This window comes from Macaca nemestrina, chromosome 12 (genome assembly GCF_043159975.1).
Source record: "Macaca nemestrina isolate mMacNem1 chromosome 12, mMacNem.hap1, whole genome shotgun sequence".
Taxonomy (NCBI): Eukaryota; Metazoa; Chordata; class Mammalia; order Primates; family Cercopithecidae; genus Macaca; species Macaca nemestrina.
Window position 1 is genome coordinate 76,993,232 of NC_092136.1, and position 22,868 is coordinate 77,016,099.

General features: G+C 42.7%; 2 protein-coding genes and 1 pseudogene across 4 annotated transcripts in view; 1 reads left to right on the plus strand and 2 right to left on the minus strand.

Moving 5' to 3' along the window:
* LOC105468803 (remodeling and spacing factor 1) overlaps window positions 1-19,690 on the minus strand; it is a 158,619-nt gene extending 138,929 nt beyond the window's left edge. For both annotated transcript variants that reach the window (XM_071075345.1, XM_011719180.2), the window contains exon 1: window positions 19,143-19,690. In XM_071075345.1, coding sequence (XP_070931446.1) covers window positions 19,143-19,329 — 187 coding nt within the window. In that variant the 5' untranslated portion in view covers window positions 19,330-19,690. The remainder of the gene's footprint in view (window positions 1-19,142) is intronic.
* LOC112424449 (small ribosomal subunit protein uS10-like) lies at window positions 8,052-11,970 on the minus strand (annotated as a pseudogene).
* A 17-nt stretch (window positions 19,691-19,707) lies between the features above and the next one.
* Window positions 19,708-22,868, plus strand: part of LOC105468947 (adipogenesis associated Mth938 domain containing) — a 52,422-nt gene continuing 49,261 nt past the window's right edge. Inside the window, exon 1 of one of the 2 annotated variants that reach the window (XM_071075348.1) lies at window positions 19,708-19,856. The gene's annotated coding sequence lies outside the window, so the exon portion shown is untranslated. The remainder of the gene's footprint in view (window positions 19,857-22,868) is intronic. The other variant, XM_071075349.1, reaches the window with a different exon arrangement.

The window sequence follows — 22,868 nt, forward strand, 5'->3', positions numbered from 1 at the left end:
GAGCCTGGAACTTTCAGCCCCATCCACATCCTCCAGAGAACAAAGAGAGTCTGGAGATTTGAGTTAACAATCAATCATACCTACATGATGACACCTCCATTAAAAAAAAATCCCTAAACTGACTGGGCATGACCAGCACTTTGGGAAGCTGAGGCAGGAGGATCTCTTGAGCCCAGGAATGCAAGAACAGCCTGGGCAACATACAGAGACCCCATCTCTACAAAATAATAATAATAATAATAATAATAATAATCATCATCATCATCCCTAAACTAGGGTTTAGACAGCTTCTGAGTTGGTGAACGCATTAATTTGCTGGGGGACTGAAGCACCCGCACTTGAGACTCTTCCAGACCTTGTTTACCCTGTGTACCTCTTCATCTGGCTGTTCATTTGTATCCTCTATAATAAACCTGAAACAGAAGTAAAGTGTTTCCCTGAGTTTTGTGAGCCAATACTGCAGGTTATTGAACCTAAGAAGGAAGTTGTGAGAACCCCCAATTTGTAGTCAAGTCAGACAGAAGTGTGGGGACCCTTGGCACCCAACACTTGCAACTGATGTCTAAAGTGGGAAGGCAGTCTTGTGGGTCTGAGTCTTTAATTTGCGGGACTGTGGTAACTCTAGGTAGTGTCAGAATCAAACTAAATTGTAATACACCCAGTTGGTGTGTGCAAAGAAATGGAAAATTGTTTGATGTCGAAAAAGCACAAATTTGGTGTCAGAGTATTCTGTGGAGAGAAGAAACTTTTCATTTACTTTAATACCAAAACCATTTAATTAATTTTTTTTTTTTTTTTTTTTTTTTGAGACAGAGTTTCACTCTTATTGCTCAGACTGGAATGCAATGGCGCGATCTCAGCTAACTGCAATCTCCGCCTCCTGGGTTCAAGCGATTCTCCTGCCTCAGCCTCCCAAGTAGCTGGGATTGCAGGCACGCACTAGCACACCTGGCTAATTTTGTATTTTTAGTAGAGACAAGGTCTCGCCATGTTGGCATGTTGGCCAGGCTGGTCTCAAACTCCTGACCTCTAGAGATCCACCCGCCTTGGCCTTCCAAAGTGCTAGGATTATAGGAGTGAACCACCAAAACCATTTAACAGATATCACAAGAAAAAACTTTTAACAATATACTAGCAACTATGATATATAGTGCCTCTCCAGTGCCTCTCACTCCAGTCTGGGTGACAGAGTGAGGCCTCATCTCTAAAACACAAACAAAAAACTAGCAAGCTGAATTCAGCAACATATGAAAGACATTATATACTATGAACAAATGGGACAGGATAGGGGCTAGCTATGCCAGAAGGACCTATTGTGAAATTAGATGGTAGGGGCTTTAAGCCACATACTATCAGCCCAACCTCCAGGGAGAGGATAGGAGCTAGAGAGTGAGTTCTTTTGTTTGTCTGTGCAGTGGCACAATCATGGCTCACTGGAGCCCCTACCTCCCAGGCTCAAGCGATCCTCCTGCCTCAGTCCCCCAAGTAACCAGGACTTACATTCGTATGTCACCACACCTGGTTAATTTTTGTATTTTTTGTAGAGACAGGGTTCCCCATGTTGCCCAGGGTAGTCTTGAACTCCTGGGCTCAAGCGATCCACCCACCTAGGCCTCCCAAAGTGCTGGGATTATAGGCATGAGCCACTGTGCCCAGTCAAGACAGAATTCTATTGCAAAACAAAAACCCTAATAAAAACTGTTATGCTGGCTGGGTGTAGTGGCTCACGCCTGTAATCCAACACTTTGGGAGGCCAAGATGGGCAGATCACTTGAGGTCAGGAGTTCCAGACCAGCCTTGCCAACATAGTGAAACCCTGTCTCTACTAAAATTACAAAAATTAGCTGGGCATGGTGGTGTGCACCTGTAATCCCAGGTATATAGGAGGCTGAGGCAGGAAAATCGCTTAAACCCGGGAGACGGAGGTTGCAGTGGGCCGAGATCCTGTCACTGCACTCCAGTATGGGCGACAGAGTGAGACTTCATCTCAAAAATAAATAAATAAAAAGGCTGTTATGCGTGGCCAAGTGTAGTGGCTCACACCTACAATCCTAGCACTTTGGGAGGCTAAGGCAGGAGGATCATTTGAGGCCAGAAATTCAAGATCAGCCTGAGCAATACAGTGAGACCTCATCTCTAGAAAAATATAACTAAATTAACTGGGCGTGGTAACATGTGCCTGTAGTCCCCCCTACTCGGCAGGAGGATCGCTTGAGCCCAGGAGCTCAGGGTAGGCCATGTTGCACCACTGCACTGCGGCCTGGGCAAGAGAGCAAGACCCTGCCTGAAAAGAGAAACAAAAACCTGTCATACTGAGCAGTTTCCTGACTGGTGAACACAATGATATGCTGGGAAGGTGACATGCCCTGATTCTACAGGGAGAGGGGCACAGAAGCTCTACATCCAAGACCCTTCCAGACCTTGCCCTATGTGTCTCTGCATATGGCTGGTCTTATGTTGTATCCTTTATAATAAAGCCATAACTGTAAATAAAGCACTTTCTTGAGTTCTGTGAGTCATTCCGGTGAATTACAGAACTTGAGGTGGGTTATGGGAACTCCTCAGATTTGTAGCCAGTTGGGTAGAAGTGCAGGTAGCATGGGGACCCCACCTGTGGCTGGCATGTGAAATGGGGACAGTCTTGTTGGTGACATTCTACCTTGTAAAATGATAGAACCATCCTTCACTAATTAAATGGCATGAGACCAGACTTTACTTATAGCTCAAATAATATTATAGGTCTACATTAATACATGGTGTCTAATAGTACATTTAATAGTTGGGGAACCAGGCACGGTGGCTCACGCCTGTAATCCCAGTCTTAGGGAGGCCGAAGTGGGTGGATCACTTGACCCCAGAAGTTTAAGACCAGCCTGGGCAACACAGTGAGACCCCATCTCTAGGAAAAAAAAAAATAGCTGAGTATGGTGGCACGTTCCTGTGGTCCCAGCTACTCAGGAGGCTGAGGTGGAAGGATAGCTTGAGCTCAGGTCAAGGCTGCAGTGAGCCATGATTGCACCACTATACTCCAGCCTGGGTAACAGAGCAAGACCTTGTCTCAAAAAAGGCTGAAGAAAGAGTTGTTCCCCAGATGGAATTCAAGTCAAATTGTATTTCTGCTAGACAGTTTTTCAAGATCAATCAAGAATCTCTTCATCAACTTTCAACCCCCACAAACACACATATCACTTATGTGTACTTCTCATTTACAATGAACTAAATCCACACTATGTATTAAACATATGTGTTTATTTATCTAGAGTGGTATTTCAAATTACTTGAAGTTCCCGTTTGTTTCTTTGTGGGGAGAAAGGAACAGAAAGGATGTCTAATGAGTATCAAATCTCTGTACCAAGCAGAAAAAAGCAATCTCTAAACTTACAACAAACTTTTTTTGCAAATAAAAATGACATATCTCGGCAGGGCACGGGCTTGTGCCTGTAGTCCCCACACTTTGGGAGGCTGAGGTAGGTGGATCACCGGAGGTCAGGAGTTCAAGACCAGCCTGGCCAACATGGTGAAACCCCGTCTCTACTAAAAAGACAAAACTTAGCCAGGTGGGGTGGCATGCTGAGGCAGAATTGCTTGAAACCAGGAGGTGGAGGTTGCAGTGAGCCGAGATCACATCACTATACTCCACCCTGGGAGACAGAGCGAGACTCCATTTCAAAAAAAGAAAAAAAAAAAAAAAAAGAAAACAAAAGATAAGATTATTTCATTAAAGAGAACTTTACTTATAACAGAAAACTGGGCACAAATGCCAAGATAGTTAATTAAAGTTAATTTTAATTACCTTAAGTACATAAATAAGGTACTCTAATTCAATCCATTAACTAAGCCCTTATCTATTCTACCTGCAAATTCTCTTTCTCAGATCTAGCCTTTTCTCTCACTCCCTACTGACACTTGCCCAATTCACATCTTACAATATGAATGTAATATTATAACAACCTCCAGCTGGTTTCCCTATCACCACCCCAAACTGCCCACTGCCTTTCCAACACCGCAAAAGAATTGTTTCAGAAATGAGAATTTCAGATCACCCCTGGTGAAGATCATATAAATCAATTCAGAGAAATTGGGGTGGGGCTCTTAAAAAAAAAAAAAGGTAAATAACAGAAACGGAATAATGACTTTTCCCTCATGGTGTCTTGGGAAAGATAAATTAAAAATTGGATTTTTAACTATACTCAGAGGATTCAAATAAAAAGTAATAAGCTTAGAAGAGGTTAATAACAAATGCTTTTCATGCAGTTAAGACATGGTATAACCAAATAACCCAAGAAATGAGTTGAGGGATTACCCAAAGATTTTCCATCTCAGGCATCTCAGGCACTATTATACAACCCAGCGTGGGCTACGTAGCAACACCCATCTCTATAAAAATATATATATATATATTTTTTTAATTAGCCAGGTGTAAGGGCACAAGTAGTGCTAGCTACTTGGGAGGCTGAGGCCGGAGGATTACTTGAGTCCAGGAGTTCTATGTTACAGTGAGCTATGACTGTGCCACTGCACTGCAGTCTGGGCAATAGAGCAAGACCCTCTCTCTAAATAAAGAGAAAGAAAGAAAGGAAGAAAAGAAAGACAGACCAAAGATGGGGAAACACGTGAGAAAGACCAAAAGGAAACACCTGAGTCATTAAAAAAAAAAAAAAATTAAATAAGTGAAAAAACAAGCGGGGGGGGGAGGGGGAATTCAGTAATGTATATCTTTACAGCAATACCCAAAAGAAAAAAGAGTTACACCATGAAAAATGTGTAGCAAACAAGGGATGAAGAGAAAATCTAAAAATATTTTGAAATATGTGACACATTCATTCAACTAACACTTGAGCATCTACTATATGCTAAATACTAGGCTAGAAATAGAGTGAATAAGAGAAAATGAATTCCTTATGGAACTTATTGTCAGTCACTGGCATGTTGCCTTTATTTAATGTGCTACATTTTTACTTTAAAGAAGGGAAAAATACATGCAAAGCATTTATAACTCCCAATCTAATTTTCTCATACGGTCTTAGGTTCCTCAACCACAAACCTTATCAGAAACCTAATGTATACAGTTAGGTTACAATTTCCCATACATGCCATATTATCAGAAACTTCTATGCCTTTTCCCATGCTGTTCCCTGCCTTGAACACTTTTCCAACTTTTATTCAACCATTCAAATTTCCATAATGCTTACAGTGATGTTATGATTTCCCCTGGCCAAAATTAAGTACTTGCTCATTTATATTCTCAAAGCACCTTAGAATTACTCTAAACAGCAGTTATACTTTGTATTATAACTGCCTGCATAATTATATTCATGCAAACAAGATCATGCAAACATGATACAAATATATGCTGTCTACAAGAAACAAAGTTTAGAATCAAAGACACAACGAGGTTAAAAGGATAGAAAGGAACACATCATGCAAAGTAAACAAAAGACAGCTGAAGTGGCTATGCTAATACCAGACAAAACAGACTTTAATCTCAGCATAGAGTTTAAGACGAAGTTTGAAGTATTAGGACAAATAGGTAAGAACAGACATTCCTGATTACACATTAAAATCACTGATGCCAGGGCCTCAATCCCCAGAGATTCTGACTTCAATGGAGCATTGTTAAGGCCTAAGCATCAATATTTTTCAGAGCGATTCAAGGGATTCTAATGCATAGTCAGAGTTAGTTAATGACACATGATTATTATAAGGGTTGAAAAACACTGAACTACAAGGAAAAATAAGACAATTGGTTTAATTAGGGTAAATGGAAGTCAAGGCAGTATGGGAACACACCCTGGAAGCATCTGATAACACAATGCACAAAACTTTTATAATTATAGGAGATGAAGTCTAATTTCCAAAATATTCAAGAAGAAAATTATTTCGTTGAGCCAATCCCATTAAAAAAATTTTTAAAAATAAAAAAATTAGGCTGGGTGTGGTGGCTCACACCTGTAATCCCAGTACTTTGGGAGGCCAAGGCAGGCGAATCACTTGAGGTCAGGAGCTCAAGACCAGCCTGCACAACATAGTGAAACTCCATCTCTATTAAAAATACAAAAATTAGCTGGGCATGATGGTGCGTGCCTGGACTCCCAGTTATTCAGGAGGCTGAGACAGGAGAATCGCTTGAACCCAAGGTGGAGGTTGCAGTGAGCCGAGATCATGCCACTGCACTCCAGCCTGGGCAACAGAGAAAGACTCTGTCTCAAAAAAAAAAAAAAAAAAAAAAAGAAAAGAAAAAGAAAGAAAGAAAAAGAAAAAAAACCCGAAACACCAAGAAGAAGAAAATTGTTTCAAAGTGTGAGGAAAACTAGGATTTTCCCAAACAATGATGAAAAGCTGGTTAAGATTCATGTTCAAATATCAAGGCATCAACTGTACCTATGACTTGTAGTTCTTTGGTTTCAATATATTTTAGTATCCCATTCAAATATTATACCTTTTAAAAATAATGTTCATGCTAATAAAATTTAAACTTTTAAAGTAAAAAGAGGTGAGTGGGGAAATATGCTACGTTATCTGACTCAGAAGCCTAAGTGTTCAGATCATTGCTTAGTGTTCAGACCACAACCATAGTACTGTGGATCACACTGCAATCACTGTAAGAGCGTACCTGTGGGGACAAAACACTGGTTAAGAGTTGGGCTCCGAAGCCAGACTTACCCAGTTTTAAATTCCCACAGCATTACAAACACATTTTTATCAAAATTTTCTCCAACCCTTTAACACTGTGTGACTTCAGGCAAGTTACTTTACCTCTCTAAATAGTTTCCTTATCTATAAAATGAAAATAATGATACTATAAATAGAGTGGCTCTAAGGATTAAATAAGGTAATCTTGGTAGATGGCTTTATCATGGAGTCTGGCTCAACAGTAAGCTCTGATAATTACAACAGTACTACTCCAGGCATTTAACCTATAAAATTATGGTAAAGCATGCATACTACAAAGCCCCTTATTTTTGCATTTTTGTAATTTATTTTTCTGTGAAAGATAAGAATGGAGAAGATAATTAAGGTTTAAAGGGGAGGTCCAAAATATGGGAAAATAGGACACTAAAGGAGTGAGATATAGTTATTATGGTGAATAAAACTAGGTAATAATAGAAGATAGGGTATAAAATGAAAAGGCCATGAGGCAAAAAGATAGCAAGGAAAAACCAGTTGACCACAGTCAAAATTCATAGGACAAAAAATCTCAAAAATGAGGAATATTATGGAATGTGTGAATTCAGATGCCAGACCAAGTTAGTGCTGCTGTAGATGGCTTACTTGTGGTTCTGATAAACTGGAGGTTGGCAAGACTTTAATGGGAATATAAAGTAAGCTCCATTATACTTCTGATTAATCAAAGTTTTCCAACATTACAATATTGCTATATCCCCAAATTCCAAATACCAAAAGCAAGTTAGAATGTATTATTTGGAATAACTCATTCTATCTAATTTTCTTTTCCTAAAACACTTTTAACATCTAAACATCGAAGAAGTGACAACTATATTTATTTGCAGAGCCAACTGTGAGGATGCTAAGGACAAAAGGAAAAGAGTAAGTATCAAATTCCCTGAGATATCTAGCATAACACATGCCTAAGCTTCATAACCAGTACTGCCCTTTTGCTGCAAAATACACTGATGACCAAGGCATTTAATCCCACTTACTAGGAAGCTATAATCTAGTAGATTCTTTCCCAGTCCTGTGTCCTTTAAGTAACGTAAGTAAATCTTTTAAGTTCTATCTTTAATAACTACATCCTGGCCGGGCGCGGTGGCTCACGCCTGTAATCCCAGCACTTTGGAAGGCTGAGGCGGGCAGATCACAAGGTCAGGAGATCGAGACCATGGTGAAACCCCGTCTCCACTAAAAATAGAAAAAAATTAGCCGGGCGCAGTGGCGGGCGCCTGTAGTCCCAGCTACTCGGGAGGCTGAGGCCGGAGAATGGCGTGAACCCGGGAGGCGGAGCTTGCAGTGAGCCGAGATTACACCACTGCACTCCAGCCTCGGCGACAGAGCGAGACTCCGTCTCAAAAAAAAAAAAAAAAAACTACATCCTTTCCCATCTGAGTACACAGCATCACCATTCATCCAACCTTACCCTCACCTAATCAGTTCACTTGGATGAGACTTTGAGGCTGGTATAGCAGCAATGTTACAATAACTCTTACCCTTACTACCAATTACTATGTCACATGGCTCCCATCCTAGCACTGCCTTATGACAATTAGGCAGAGGCAGCCATGGCTATTCTTTTTTTTTTTTTTTTTTTTTTTGAGACGGAGTCTCGCTCTGTCGCCCAGCCCAGGCTGGAGTGCAGTGGCGCGATCTCGGCTCACTGCAAGCTCCGCCTCCCGGGTTCACGCCATTCTCCTGCCTCAGCCTCCTGAGTAGCTGGGACTACAGGCGCCCACAACCACGCCCGGCTAATTTTTTGTATTTTTAGTAGAGACGGGGTTTCACCGTGGTCTTGATCTCTTGACCTTGTGATCCGCCCGCCTCGGCCTCCCAAAGTGCTGGGATTACAGGCGTGAGCCACCTCGCCCGGCTCCATGGCTATTCTTGAATGAAAGAAATTTAGTTCAATGTAATGTCATCACCCAGTTAACAAAAAAGCTTTTAGACTCACCTAACCCAAGAGAGAGGAGTAATTAATACCAAAACAGTTAGATGTAAAATTAGATCAATATTGAGACTACTGTTCCACTAATAGTTTCATTCACAGGACATTCTAGGCATTTAATTTGTATTATATTCGTTCTTTTTTATTTTTATTTTTTTGCGGGGGGGAAGGGTGGAGTCTCGCTCTGTCGCCCAGACAGGAGTGCAATGGCGTAATCACCGCTCACTGCAACCTCTGCCTCCCGGGTTCAAGCAACTGTCGTGTGACAGCCTCCTAGGTAGCTGGGATTACAGGTGTATCCCACCACATCCAACTAATTTGTATTTTTAATAGAGACCAGGTTTCACCACGTTGGTCAGGCTGGAAATTTGTATTATACTCGTTCTAAATGTATTTTCAAACACAGCGATCATCATCTGATAAGACTTCCATCTTCACACACTGGAATACGGATCAGCAAATTTTTTCCCGTAAAGGGCTAGACAGATAATAAGTTCTTCAGGTTTTGGGTTTTGTTTTGTTTCTGAGACAGGGTCTTGCTGTGTCACCCAGGCTGGAATGCATTGGCATGATCAGCCTCAACCTCTGGGGCTCAGATAATCCTCCCAAAGTGCTTGGATTGCAGGCATGAGCCACCATACCCAGCCCAATACTTCAGGTTTTGAAATTATATGTTCTCTGTGACAATCACTCAACTCTACCATAGTTGTGTGAAAGCAGCTACAGACAACAGTATGTAAACAAATGAACGTGGCTGTATACCAGTAAAACCTTATTTACAAAAATAGAGGACAGGCTATAGATTGCCCACCCCTGTACTAAGCTATCACAGACTAGGCTTTAACTTCAAAGTTTTAGAGCAGAACATGGTCCTGTAAGTTAAGGAAAACTATTAATTTCACAAACATTTACTACATATATTTGCTATTACTCACCAATTGCTAGCAATAAAATAAAATAAGAATCCCTGTCCTCAAAGAGTTTACCATCTCGTAGGCTAGGCAGTAAGTGCAAAAAGTTTTATGAGTACTGTGACATAAAATCTACAAAGTGTACATGCAGGGTAAGGAGACAGAAGTGGTTAATTTAACTTGAGAGACAGAAAGCAGGAAATTTTTCACAGAGCACTTGATGCTTAACGAGCAGACTAATGACGGGTAGAGTGAACAGGCAAGGGAAGGAAGATGGGGATGGGATATTCGACTCAGTGGGAGGAGGATGAGGAAAAAGCACAAATGTTAAACAACCTTTCACATTTTCAGAGATGTGAAAGCAGTTCAGTGTCATTAAAACTAGCAATGAGAACAGAAAGCAAAGTTGAATACAAAAGGGGATAAATAGACTCAATATGACTTGGTATCAAAGTAGAAAGTGTTTAGGGCTAAGGTCTAGGATGCCTCCTTTGTTTCTGATCTGAGTGACTTGGGTAGATGACAGTAACATTCATTGTAAGAGGTAATTCAAGATTAAGAATAAATAAATAGGCTGAGCTTCGTGGCTCAGGCCTGTAATCCCAGCACTTTGGGAGGCTGAGTCAGGTGGATTGCTTGAGCCCAGGAGTTTGAGACCAGCCTAGGCAACATAATGAAACTCTGTCTCTACTAAAAATACAAAAAAAATTTAGCTGGGTGTGGTGGCACATGCCTGTGGTGCCAGCAACTTGAGAGGCTGAAATGGGAGGTAGAGTCTGGGAGGTAGAGGTTGCAGTCAGCAGAGAACAAGCCACTGCACTCCAGCCCGGATGACAGAGTAAGACTCTGTCTTTTAAAAAAAAAAAAAAGGTAAATAAATACAAGCAGAAATTCAATTTTCCTTTTATAAAGCCTCTTTAGAAATCTCGTTTTAAATAATTTTTGTGGTGATTATTAAAGAAATGTGCAATTAACATAGAAAATAAAATGTGAAAAAATGTAAGAAAAAACAAAGGAAAAAAACCTATATAACCCTACTATCCAGAAAATGATTAAGATAAACATGTACAAATACTGGGGGAAAAAGCTTAGAGTCTAAAATAAATACAGACTAAACCTTCACTATGAGAGCTTTCTGCAGGAACTCTTGCTTACATGAGCCATATACACATTATATACTTTATGTTGCTCCTCAAGCAATCTTTGTTCAACTACAGGAGGCTGAAGCCTGGTCTGTCTACTGGTGGGGCACCTGTCAAGTTCTCCCCTTATGCTCTTCTTTCTTAAAATCAGTTTGGGCTGGACGTGGTGGTTCACACCTGTAATCCCAGCACTTTGGGAGGTCCGGGTGGGCAGATCACTTGAGGTCAGGAGTTTGAGACCACCCCGGCCAACATGATGAAACCCCATCTCTACTAAAAATGCAAAAAAATTAGCTGGGCATGGTGGCAGCCACCTGTAATCCCAGTTACTCAGAAGGCTGAAGCAGGAGAATTGCTTGAACCCGGGAGGCAGAGGTGGCAGTGAGCCGAGATCACTGCACTCCAGCCTGGGCGACAGAGTGAGACTCCATCTCAAAAAAACAAACAAACAAACAAACAAACAAAAACAGTCTGGTGTAGTTTCTGCTTGGTGTGCCCTCACAGCTCATGTTCTTACATTGAAAAGATCACCTTGATTTTGGACAAACATTCTAAGCGTAACTTTTAGTTCTTGCTCTTTGTCCATATCTGGACTGGTAAGATTAAATAAACACTGCAAATTCCCTATCACCTCATCCCTGCTTCTTCAGAAATTTTACCTTTTATTCACAGAAAGGCACAAATTATGAAATAATTTGCTATCAGAATATCTTACACAACTTACTTTGAGAGAAACCAAATTTATTTAAGTATTTTTAAATGAGTATTAAAACTTAATTCTGAGCAAAACATGAGAGCAAAAAGTAGTCTAATGATGAATGGGATCAAGTTTGCCATTTATAATTTTTTTAACAACTGGTAATCAATTTATTAAAATAGTTGACTTAAGCATCTGCAATGGTGACTTTCACCTCAACTCCTGGCTCAAACTGATGGAAGCAATCTGCTTAACAATCTCAGAAGGACTGTGCAAGTCAATGAGTCGTTTGTGGATTCTCATCTGGAAAGGATCCCATGTCCTAGAACCTTCACCACAAGGAGTTTTTCTTGTAGTCATTCTCAAAGTCTTGGTAGGCATTCGAACTGATCCTTTCACTTGGAGATTCTTTTCCTTTGCTCCTCTGACGAAGTCAGCACATATCTTTTCCAGGGATTTTACGGTGACGCCCGTTAGAGTGATTCGATTTCGGTGAATTGCCACCTCTGGCTCCACGGTTGTTTTTCCGGTATCCTTAAAAGCCACGGCTGCTGCGCAGCTTCCTGACCGACTTGTTCCTCGGCGAGAGCGAACAGTGGTGAGTTAAGAAGCAGGAGCCTGCGGATCACCGATCCACAGCACCTACACCACGTCTTCCTCAAAGAGCAGCCATTTATAATTTGTAAAAGGAAATACACACACACACACGCACGCACACACACAGAGATAATGGAGAATTAATACAATTTAACACATCCCTAAACTCAGGATAAAAATAAGAAGTGGCTGGGCACAGTGGCTCATGCCTGTCATCCCAGCACTTTGAGAGGTCGAGGTGGCTGGATCTCCTGAGGCCAGGAGTTCAAGACTAGCCTGGCCAACATGGCAAAACCTGTCCCTACTAAACACATAAAAATGAGCCAGGCATGGTGGTGCATGCCTGTAATCCTAGTCACTTGGGAGCGTGAGGCAGAAGAATCACCTGAACCTAGGAGGCACAGGTTGCAGTGAACCAAGATCACGCCACTGCACTCCAGCCTGGGTGACAGAGCAAGACTGTCTCAAAAAAAAAAAAGAAAAAAAAAAAAAAAAGGAGTTTTAGCCACAAGTGCTGACTCATGCCTGTAACCCCAGCACTTTGGGAGGCCAAGGTGGGAGTATCACCTGAGGTCAGGAGTTCAAGACCAGCCTGGACAATATAGCAAGATCTCATTCTCTACCAAAAAAAGCTTTAAAAATTAGCTGGGCGTGCTGGCATGCACCTGTAGTTCCAACTACTCAGGAGGTTGGGGCAGGAGCATTTCTTGAGCCCAGGAATTCAAGGTCCTAACTGGGGGGAAAAAAAAAATTTTTTTTTTTTTTTTTTTTTTTGAGACAGAGTCTCACTCTGTCACCCAGGCTGGAGTACAGTGGCACCATCTTGGCTCACTGCAACCTCTGCCTCCTGGGTTCAAGCGATTCTTCTGCCTCAGTCTCCCGAGTAGCTGAGATTACAGGTGCCTGCCACCAGGTCCGGCTAATTTTTGTATTTTTAGTAGAGACAGGGTTTCACCACATTCACCAGGTTGGTCTCGAACTCCTGACCTCAGGTGATCTGCCACCTGGGCCTCCCGAAGTGCTGATTACAGGCATGAGCCACCACGCCCAACCAAAAAAATACATTTTTATAAAGTAGGCATTCACCTCAGAAATCCTTTGATAATGTTTGAAGCAACACCAGTTTAATACTGTTTAAGTCAGTTTCCTCTATTATTGTGGTTCAATTGTTTAGTCACTTGGAAACCCCAAAAACATGGGTTTTTTTTGAATTTTTTTTTTTTTTTTTTTTTGAGACGGAGTCTGGCTCTGTCGCCCAGGCTGGAGTGCAGTGGCTGGATCTCAGCTCACTGCAAGCTCCGCCTCCTGGGTTTGCGCCATTCTCCTGCCTCAGCCTCCCGAGTAGCTGGGACTACAGGCGCCCGCCACCTCGCCCGGCTAGTTTTTTGTATTTTTTTAGTAGAGACGGGGTTTCTCCGTGTTAGCCAGGATGGTCTCGATCTCCTGACCTCGTGATCCGCCCGTCTCGGCCTCCCAAAGTGCTGGGATTACAGGCTTGAGCCACCGCGCCCGGCCAGGTTTTTTTGAATTTCAGTGCCTCCCTTCTTCCTAACACACTGGTACAAACCTCATACGGAGCACACTTGAGCTAGCAGGCACTGCGTTTATGGCATACAAGTGAAAGAAAGCATAATACGGAAGCAGCAGCCCCTTCAAATGGCTAAAGGTGGTGCAACTTCACACATAAGGATCAAGAAATGGAAGTTGAGGGGAAGTGGAAGAGTAAGGAGAGAATGCCTGCTGTTCTCTCTAGTTTGGGCATCAATTTGCCTGGAGGCCCTGCTTGTGCCCAATTGTGCAAGAGTGAGCAAAAATGTTTAAAAGTTAGCTAATATAAACCTAACTTACAGATATGACCATATAAAGCTAAACAAATTATAAATCAAATCCTGCTAGAATATATGTAATCACAAAATGTACATTATACTTGCCCATATAATTAAATGTTTTTAAAACAAAATAGAAAATACCCTAATACCTTTGTGGGATCTACTCTGCAATAAAAACAGAAAACAACCAGAAAAAAAACAAGCATAATATATTACGACTATACTCATCATGTAGAGTAAAATTTTATTGAATCCAACAACACACATAACTGTCTTCCTTGAATATATGATTCAGTTTAACATGTACTTTAGGCCTGAATTATTCTTACTTTTTCATATTGCATGTGGTCATACATCGCACCATAAAACTGTTAGATAATTTTAGTCTACAACTGTAGACTAGAATGCACAGACTATTGCTCCACTTGATAAAATCTCAGAGAAAAAAATAAGTCTTTGAATGATGTCATTAGTTTCAAGCTCATTAGCTACTTCTTACTAGATTAGAAATTTCTTTTAAAAGGCTTATGTTTAATTTTTTTTTTAAAAAATATCTCCGCAATATTTACTGTAGCTACATCTGTACACAGCAGATGCTCAATATTACATATCAAGTGAATGAACTCACAATAAATGCTTACTTACCTTCTTACCGGTGTGGTCTGTCTGAGAATTTAACAAAACATCTAAATTTAATGCAAACTTTTTAATCATTAAAAGACTAAAAAGTCAGCCAGTTTGCATTAACAGGCTCATGTTAGCCAGACAAGTCCCTCTGTCTCCACTACCTCCTAGTTCCTAGGACAATGCCAACAACCTCCTTCCAAACCTCCATAACTTTAGGACATATCAAAAACGGTAGAGATGAAATCTATTTCTCTCTTTCCCTCTAATAAGTGCCCCAAAGAATATTTACTTTTTCAAAGGCAGAAGAGCCACAACTAAAAAGTTTCAACCTAACCAGGCTCTGGCTCCAGCAATGCTACTATGAATGTATGTATGCCCTATCAGTGTCTACCACTGTAGACTTGTGCAACCTCTAGTACATGCACTTGGTAAAATCTTTTGTTTAAATCAACACATGGTGGCCCCAGTTACAGTAGTCACCTTCTACTTTATCAAATGCACCTAAAAATATATTGTCACACACAGATCAGTTACAGCACCAGTAAGAGAGATCATAGTTATAGTTACAATTCCAGCTAAGAAAGCATACTTTTTTTTTAACCTTGATATTTTGACTTCAAGAGTTAAAATTCAAATCATTAAAATTAAATGCAAAAATGAAACAAAAAACTAATGGCTCAACTTACTTAACATACAACTAATTCAGCCAACCATAGTATAACCTATGAGAATCCTAACACGTTATCTGTATTTACCTTAATAAACTTATTAGATATATATAACATCTCAACCAATATCCAGACTGTTTTTAAAGAATAAAGTGGTATAGTTGCCTCTTGAAAAGAAATATTCTCTGCAGGAGAGGAAAGATACTTAGGAGCCTTGGGTGTCAGGAATCTCACAAAGTCAATGTTGACTTTATCCATAACCACCATTATCTACCTCCAGTTAGGAGAAACCTGGGGAAGCCCACACAAAGCACAGAATCGGAAGGACTAAAGTAGACTGCAGAGAGAGGAGGATAAAACACCACCTTCATTTGGCACATCCTTTTATACTGAGTATCAACTATAAATCTCAATTTTTTGACAATTTCAGCATATACGTGGGCTTTTCAAATAAGAATTTGACTAACACCAACAGTTAGCTGTATACACTTGAAATCTCTCTCTGTAGCTTGATTTTCCTCCGTGAAAAATAAAGGCAATGATATAATAGTCCCTTCTTTCTGGCCGCAAAACTCAATGATAGTTTCTAGAACAAAGGTTCCCAAACGTTCTACGTTCACAGCACCCTCAGTATCTCAGCAATTTTCTCTCAGCAGCCCTAGGCCAGAAATAATAACACTTCCACTTATTAAGCAGTCAGTAGCCATGTGAAAAATAACCTAGCTACATTTCAACAAATAATGTTTTTACTTCATTCTTAACCATAATTACTTGTGAAATGTGTATTACTGTTGGGCACTGCACAACTTTTCAAACCTTGGAATCAGAGTGGGCCCTGCTATCCTCTTTCCTGCTGCATACAGATTTTTTTGTGCATTTTACCACAGCAACCACTAAAAAGCCAGCTTCACAAAGACATATCATCTATAGAAATGTAGCACAATCTTGAAACCATGAACTATGTCAAGGCAGTAGTTCGCCTGGCAACCAGCAAATTTCCACTACCACTGTATCCTACTTGAAAATTTAAACAATCAGATGGAGTTGGCAACAATGCTCTAGGGTGCCTTGGTGCAGTTTGGAAACCATGATCCTATGGCAAGGTATATAATTTTGTGGCTTTGGACTCAGACTTGGGTTGGAAATAATATTTTACCCTTAACTATATAATCTTGGGCACCTTAATCTATTGAGCCTTACTTAGTTTCTATGCCTGCCAAATAGGAATAATACTATCAACTTCAGAGAACAGTAGCAAGAACTAAATCCATGTCTTTTAACTCTTGTACACCACAACTCTTTCCCAAAAAGACTCAGTTCAAATCTTGTTGGCTGAGCCACTATCGTCTTATCAGCTATTTGAAACAGGCAGAAAGTCTGTAATAGCTGATAAAACGATAGTGGTTCACCCAACAAGCTAACTTTGATGATGATATCATGGTTCATCATCAAAGTTCTGAAAATCTTTTCCCTGCACAGTAACAGCATTTCACCTGCAGAAACTTCTCATTTGCCAAGTGTTCTGAACTGTGTAACATCAATTAATAATTATTCTAAGATCACCTTATGACAGGATCTATTATCAGTCCCCTTAGCAACTCTATACCAACGGTAATACAGTGGTTGAAATAAATGATCCTCCTTAGCCCAGGTTACCTGTCATCTTTACTTACTTAGTGGTCCACTATTCAATTCAACTGACTCTAATATTTTATTCCTCTGATATTAATATAAACTAAATGCAGTGGTCAAAATACCTAAAAGAAATGGAGATGCAAGCAATCTCATATACTACCCAAAATACCACACCACCCCAGAAAACCTGCATTTCAACTTGGTCCAAGGGAATCAACAAAACAATTTACTAGCCATTCTTTCCCCACACGCCCACAGTTCGTTCTCTGAGAGATACATTACTATCACTTCCCAAGGCATCCTAAAAGCAACTTACTAAGGCATTCTACTTCACAATGACTACTTTCTTAAAAATTAAAAAAGGGGCCAGGCGTGGTGGCTCACGCCTGTAAAGCACTTTAGGAGACCAAGGTGTGTGGATCACGAGGTCAGGAGTTCAAGATCAGCCTGGCAAACATGGTGAAATCCCGTCTCTACTAAAAATACAAAAATGAGCCGGGTGTGGTGGTGCACGCCTGTAATCCCAGCTACTCTGGAGGCTGGGGCAGGAGAATCGCTTGAACCTGGGAGGCAGAGGTAGCAGTGAGCCGAGATCCTGCCACTGCACTCCAGCCTGGGCAACAGAGTGAGACTCCATCTCCGGCCTGGGCAACAGAGTGAGATTCCGTCTCAAAAAACAAATAAATAAAAATAAGAAAAGGAAGATAGATACAATTTGATAATGAAATTACCACAATGGGGCTTAATTTTTAAAGAAATTCTGCGGGAAGCCTTTATATAATGTCACCCTCCTATTTTGTACTATTTTAAAAAAATAAGCTTTTTGTAAGTCAGTTTGTTATGGGTGGAGGGGATGTGAACAGGTAAGAAGAGATTAATAGGCCTGTATAATAGGCCTTGTAAGTGTTGTATTAATCTGAATCTTCGGTAGCCATAACATCATACAGATTCTTTATAGGTAATATTCTGAAGAACTTTATACTTGGCACTTCCTAGCAATGCAAATAAATTCAGTTAACAGAAACTTCTTCATTTACATAGAGAATAGAAGAGCGACCCTGCTTTCTTGGAAAGGAAACAGCTATCTGTCTTGTACAATACCCAGTCCACTTTGGCCAGCTAATACAGACAAAAAAGAGATCTATTTGGAAAACGTTTCTTCTCCAGCCAAGGGCTGTTTCCAGATAAAGGCAATGCTCAGAGTATAACAAAAAAGCCTTCTCTGAGGAAAGAAAAGTGCCAGAAAAGGAGAGGCAGGGATCGGGAATAAATGGGGATGAGTATAAGCACTCAGTGTGAAGGCTGGAGGCAGCAGGCACAGCGCTGAGATGCTCCAGCAAAAGAACCAGCAGCAGCAGCAGGAAGTTTCAATGGGGCCGGGCAGAGCATGCGCCCTGCACCCGCGCGGTGGCCTTATGTGGAAGGAGCACCACTTGCGAACACCAATAATAGACCAGCAGCACCAGAGAGAGAAACATGAGCAACAAGCACCTTCTTCAACTGTTTCCCCCTCCGTCAGAGCCCCTCCTCCAGCCTACATACTAACCACCCCACCCTACCGTGCAAATGGGAGGGAGACGACTTCTTCGCCTAAGCCCGGCTGCCAAGATGAAGGGGGAAGGGATTGGAAAAGTGGGGAGATGCTAGTCTATTATTTTGGGGGAGGTAGGGAGAGGAAGGAGAACTATGGAGGAGGAATTAACCCTCTCCTCTCCAAAGTGGAGCTGAACCGACTTCGCCCCCCTACCGAGAATGGAGAAGAACCCCCTCCCGTGGGGGAGGAGCAGACCTCCCCACTCCAAGGAAGGAGTTTTAGGGGTTAAACCAGCCCTCGAGGGGAAGGGAAAAGGGACAAATCTGTCGGGGGAGTTCCCAACAGAGGGAGGGAGAGTTGAGTGTCCGCTGGCCCCCGCCCACCCAGGTGAAGGGAGATAAGGAGGTGTCCGGAGCAGCCGAGCCCAGCCTTCCCCGAGATGGTCGGGAAGACTGGTGGGAGGAGGGGAGGGAGTAAGGGTGGGGAGGAGGAGAAAAGCGCAAAGCTGGCCGGAACCTGCGCTCCCCTTCCCCCGCCGCCAAGGGGGAGACGGGGTGGGGGGCCGCCCTCCGCCGCGAAGCAGCAGTCCCTGGGGTTGCCGACCGACACAATGACCCCTCCCCGCCTCCAGCCCACACCTAGCCCGCAACGCCCCCACCTCAGCTCCCCGCCCGGCCGAGTGGCCCTAGGGGGCCTCCGCCCCGCCTCCCCACTGCCCAAGACCCCGGGGGCTGGGCGGAGAAGACCAGCCCGGCGGAGTTGCGTCCCAGGGGGAGGACAGAGCCGCGGAGGCCCAAGCCGCGAAGAACTGGAGCGTCTGTGAGGAGCAGAGAACAGGAGCGCGCCAGGGCCGCTTCCCGCCGGGCGTTCGGGCCCCTCGCTTACCTTCTCCGTTGCCGACGTCCGGCGGCGGCGCCTGCAGCACCCGCTCCAGCTCAGGGAACGGCAACTCAGGCAGGTCTAGCAGCGGCCCGTAGCGCTCCAAGAAGGAGCAGACTACGGCGAAGTTGGGGCATGAACCCGGGCAGCCCGGAGGAGCCATCACCGCCGCCACTGCCGCCGCCGTCGCCATTTTGAACTGGAGGATGGAGGAGGAGGCGATGGGGGGGCGGGGGAAGTTGGGGTGCCGAGGGATGGCAGGACAGCCTTACGGACGACAGGAGGCGCTCTCAAGTGGGCTCCTCTGCGGATCCCAGCGTCTCAGGGACGGCTCTGCGATCCCACAATACATCGGCGGCCCGGAGCAGTCGAGAACCGAGTCAGACGGGAGACAGAGAGGCCCTCTGCGCCTTTCACTTTCCGCCCTCTTTCCGCCCCCTTCTCTCCTCCCCTTCGGGCTTGCCACTGCCTCGTGTGACAGGGGGAATGAAAACAAGGGAAGCGGGACGGGGAGGCGGGCTGGAAGCGGGAGGGGCGGGATTTCTCGAGAACAATGGCCAATGGAGGCAGAGGGGGCGGGGCTTCGGGCGCTGATCAACTGCAAGGCGTATTACCCGAGGGCAGTTGGGGAGCGCAGATCCCGGAGCGGCGCTGGCAACCTAAGTGCGGGGAGAGCACTGCGCCGTTTGGGAACGCAACTTTGAGGAGACAGTGCGGTGGGTGAGTTTTCGGGGGAATCCTGAAACTGGGCCACGAGAGGGTGGTGAGGTTGAGGAGAATAAACAAAAAGAGAATAGGGCGGGGGAAAGCCCAGTTGTGGGAGAAGGTTGGGAAGGGGAAAGGTAGAGAGGTGCCCTGGGCTGGGACTTCTGTAAGACGTCTCTGTGAAAGTTTGCCGAGGGAGTATTGCTCTCTGCTGAGGTACAGGAATCGCAGCTTTGCTGGAAAAGCAGGATCTGAGGGAACGGAACTCTGGGGGAATCGTCGGAGTGAGGAGTTGGGGCCCTGCTGGGAGAAGAGGGTCTGAGGAGACCAGGCTCTGCTAGGGGACTATGGTGTGAGGGGAAGGGGCTCTGTTCAGGGAACAGAGTCGGAGTGTGGGCTGGGACTCCACTGAGAGGCCGAACATGACAGGAGACGGTGGAACAGCAAAAAGTTTGTTAGAAGACAGGGTTCCACTTCGGGGCGGGGCGGGGTGGGGGGACAGTGAACATTCCCACAAAGAACCCCAGAGAGAAACTACCAATAATGTAAAATAGAATGTGCAGCCTGATAAGCAGGTTGAGCTTAGAAGCCTGAGCTTTGGATTCAGCCAGGCTTGAGTCCTAGCGGGACCACTTCATGACATTGTGGAAGTTTCTTCATTTCTTTAAACTCCTTAAAGTGGGGTGATATTAGTACCTACATCATACGGTATTACTAGATAAATCACAGAAAAGTGATTAGCACAGTACCTTAGCACATAGTGAGTACTTTAAAAATATTAGTTATCGAAAAAGGAGTTCCTATAATTGAGACTGAATTCTGCTATATTTATTTAGCGTACAATTTATTACTTTGAGAATTTTTTGAGTGCATTTAAAACTTACGTAGTACCTAATTCCTAAAAAGAATTTGGCTGGGCGCGGTGGCTCATGCCTGTAATCCCAGCACTTTGGGAGGCCGAGGTGGGTGCATCACCTGAGCTCAACAGTTCCAGACCAGCCCGGGCCACATGGTGAAACCCCGACTCTAGTAAAAATACAAAAATTAGCCAGAAATGCTTGGGAGGCTGATGCAGGAGAATCCCTTGAACCCGGGAGGCGAAGGTTACAGTGAGCAGAGGTCGCGCCACTGCACTCCAGCCTGGGCGACAGAGCAAGACTCCCATCTCAAAAAAAAAAAAAAAAAAAAAAAGAATTTGAAGTAAGGTACAACACAAACCCTGTAAAAAAGAGAAATCTATAATTAAAGAAAGATAAGAAATAGATGGGCAAATAATTATATGAGTAACAGGAAAAATAGTGACACAAACACTGAACTTTGTTCTTCATTTCCAGGTTTTAAAAAGGGGAAAAACCATAAGGGTGTATATTATTCCCATTATCTAAAGAAAGAATGCTCAATTTATCAAGAGAAAAATTCTATATTGTAAGAATAATTTATTACCTTGAATAGTGATTCGTAGTCTTGAGTAGTATACAAACCCTTTTTTTTTTTTTTTTTTTTTTTTTTTTTTTTTTTTGAGACGGAGTCTCACGCTGTTGCCCAGGCTGGAGTGCAGTGGCGCGATCTCGGCTCACTGCAAGCTCCGCCTCCCGGGTTCCCGCCATTCTCCTGCCTCAGCCTCCTGAGTAGCTGGGACTACAGGCGCCCGCCACCGCGCCCGGCTAATTTTTTGTATTTTTAGTAGAGACGGGGTTTCACTGTGGTCTCGATCTCCTGACCTTGTGATCCGCCCGCCTCGGCCTCCCAAAGTGCTGGGATTACAGGCTTGAGCCACCGCGCCCGGCCTACAAACCCTTTTTAAAGGAAAAAGATTCTTTTGAAACTTGACAAATACTTTTGAAAATTTCACTGTAAAAAATACTGGTGTAAGAAATGAAAGTCTAAAGAACACTGTAAATGTACTTAATGCCACTGAAGTATACACTTAAAAGTGGTTAAAATGGCATATTTTATGTTACATGTATTTTACCACAATAAAAAAGTTTTTAAGAAATTAAAATCCTACTTCAGGAAAATGTCTTTATGGTTATGAATTATCACTGCCAAAGAAGTTTTAGTTTAATGAGTGGGAAAATATTGTTTTTAAGCAATTACTGAAATGAAACACTAAACTAAAACATTTTTATAGAACTCCCAAACTGTCAAGTATATATCTCTTGACCCTGGGGACCTGAAGACTCCAGTTTAAGAATAATCTGGGCAAGGTGGGGTGGCTCACACCTGTAATCCAAGCACTCTGGGAGGCCTAACAGGCGTATCCCTTGAGCCAAGAAGTTGGAGACCAGCCTGGGCAAGGTAGTGAAACTTAATCTGTAATCCAATGTAGGGGCAGTAGTTGCCACTGCACTCCAGCCTGGGCGACAGAACTAGACCCTGTCTCAGGAAAAAAAAAAAAGAAAAAAAAAGGAGTAATCCGACCCAGAATACAGTTTTTACAGTTTGTGGAAACATACAAAGACTTTCATATACTGGTTACTTAACTGACCTTAAATGAAAGCCAGGTACAGGTTATTTTAAAATAAAATTATATCTTTGTGAAGGAATATCTATGGAAAGAACCTTCAAACCTAAAAGGAAGATTAATTATGTGAACCTTGCCTGTACTTTCTATCTTTGCTTCCAGCTTTTACAGTACTCCACTTCCCACATTCCAGTGAGGTTGTGAAATAACATTCTAAAAAAGAAATAAAGCTTTATTACTATGGTTTTCTTTTTTCACTGCTCACACTGTTAGTCAGAGACTGATAAATAAGGTTAGAGTTTCTACCTTTTCTAATCTAGATGGGCACGGAAACAGAGTCCTTTGGCATCAGAAAGTTACATCCACCCAAAGATATGAAGTGTTTTACTACAAAGCAAGGTTTAAGTCATGCCTTCCTTCACTGAAGTCTGTTCTTGAAAATAAATGACACCCATAATGCTGTCATCACTTCTTGCCTTCCTGGGCTAAGAGAAATTGTGGAACACAGAGCTTAACCACAATTTATGTAATTATGTAAATGAGTTATATTTATCTGACTGAAA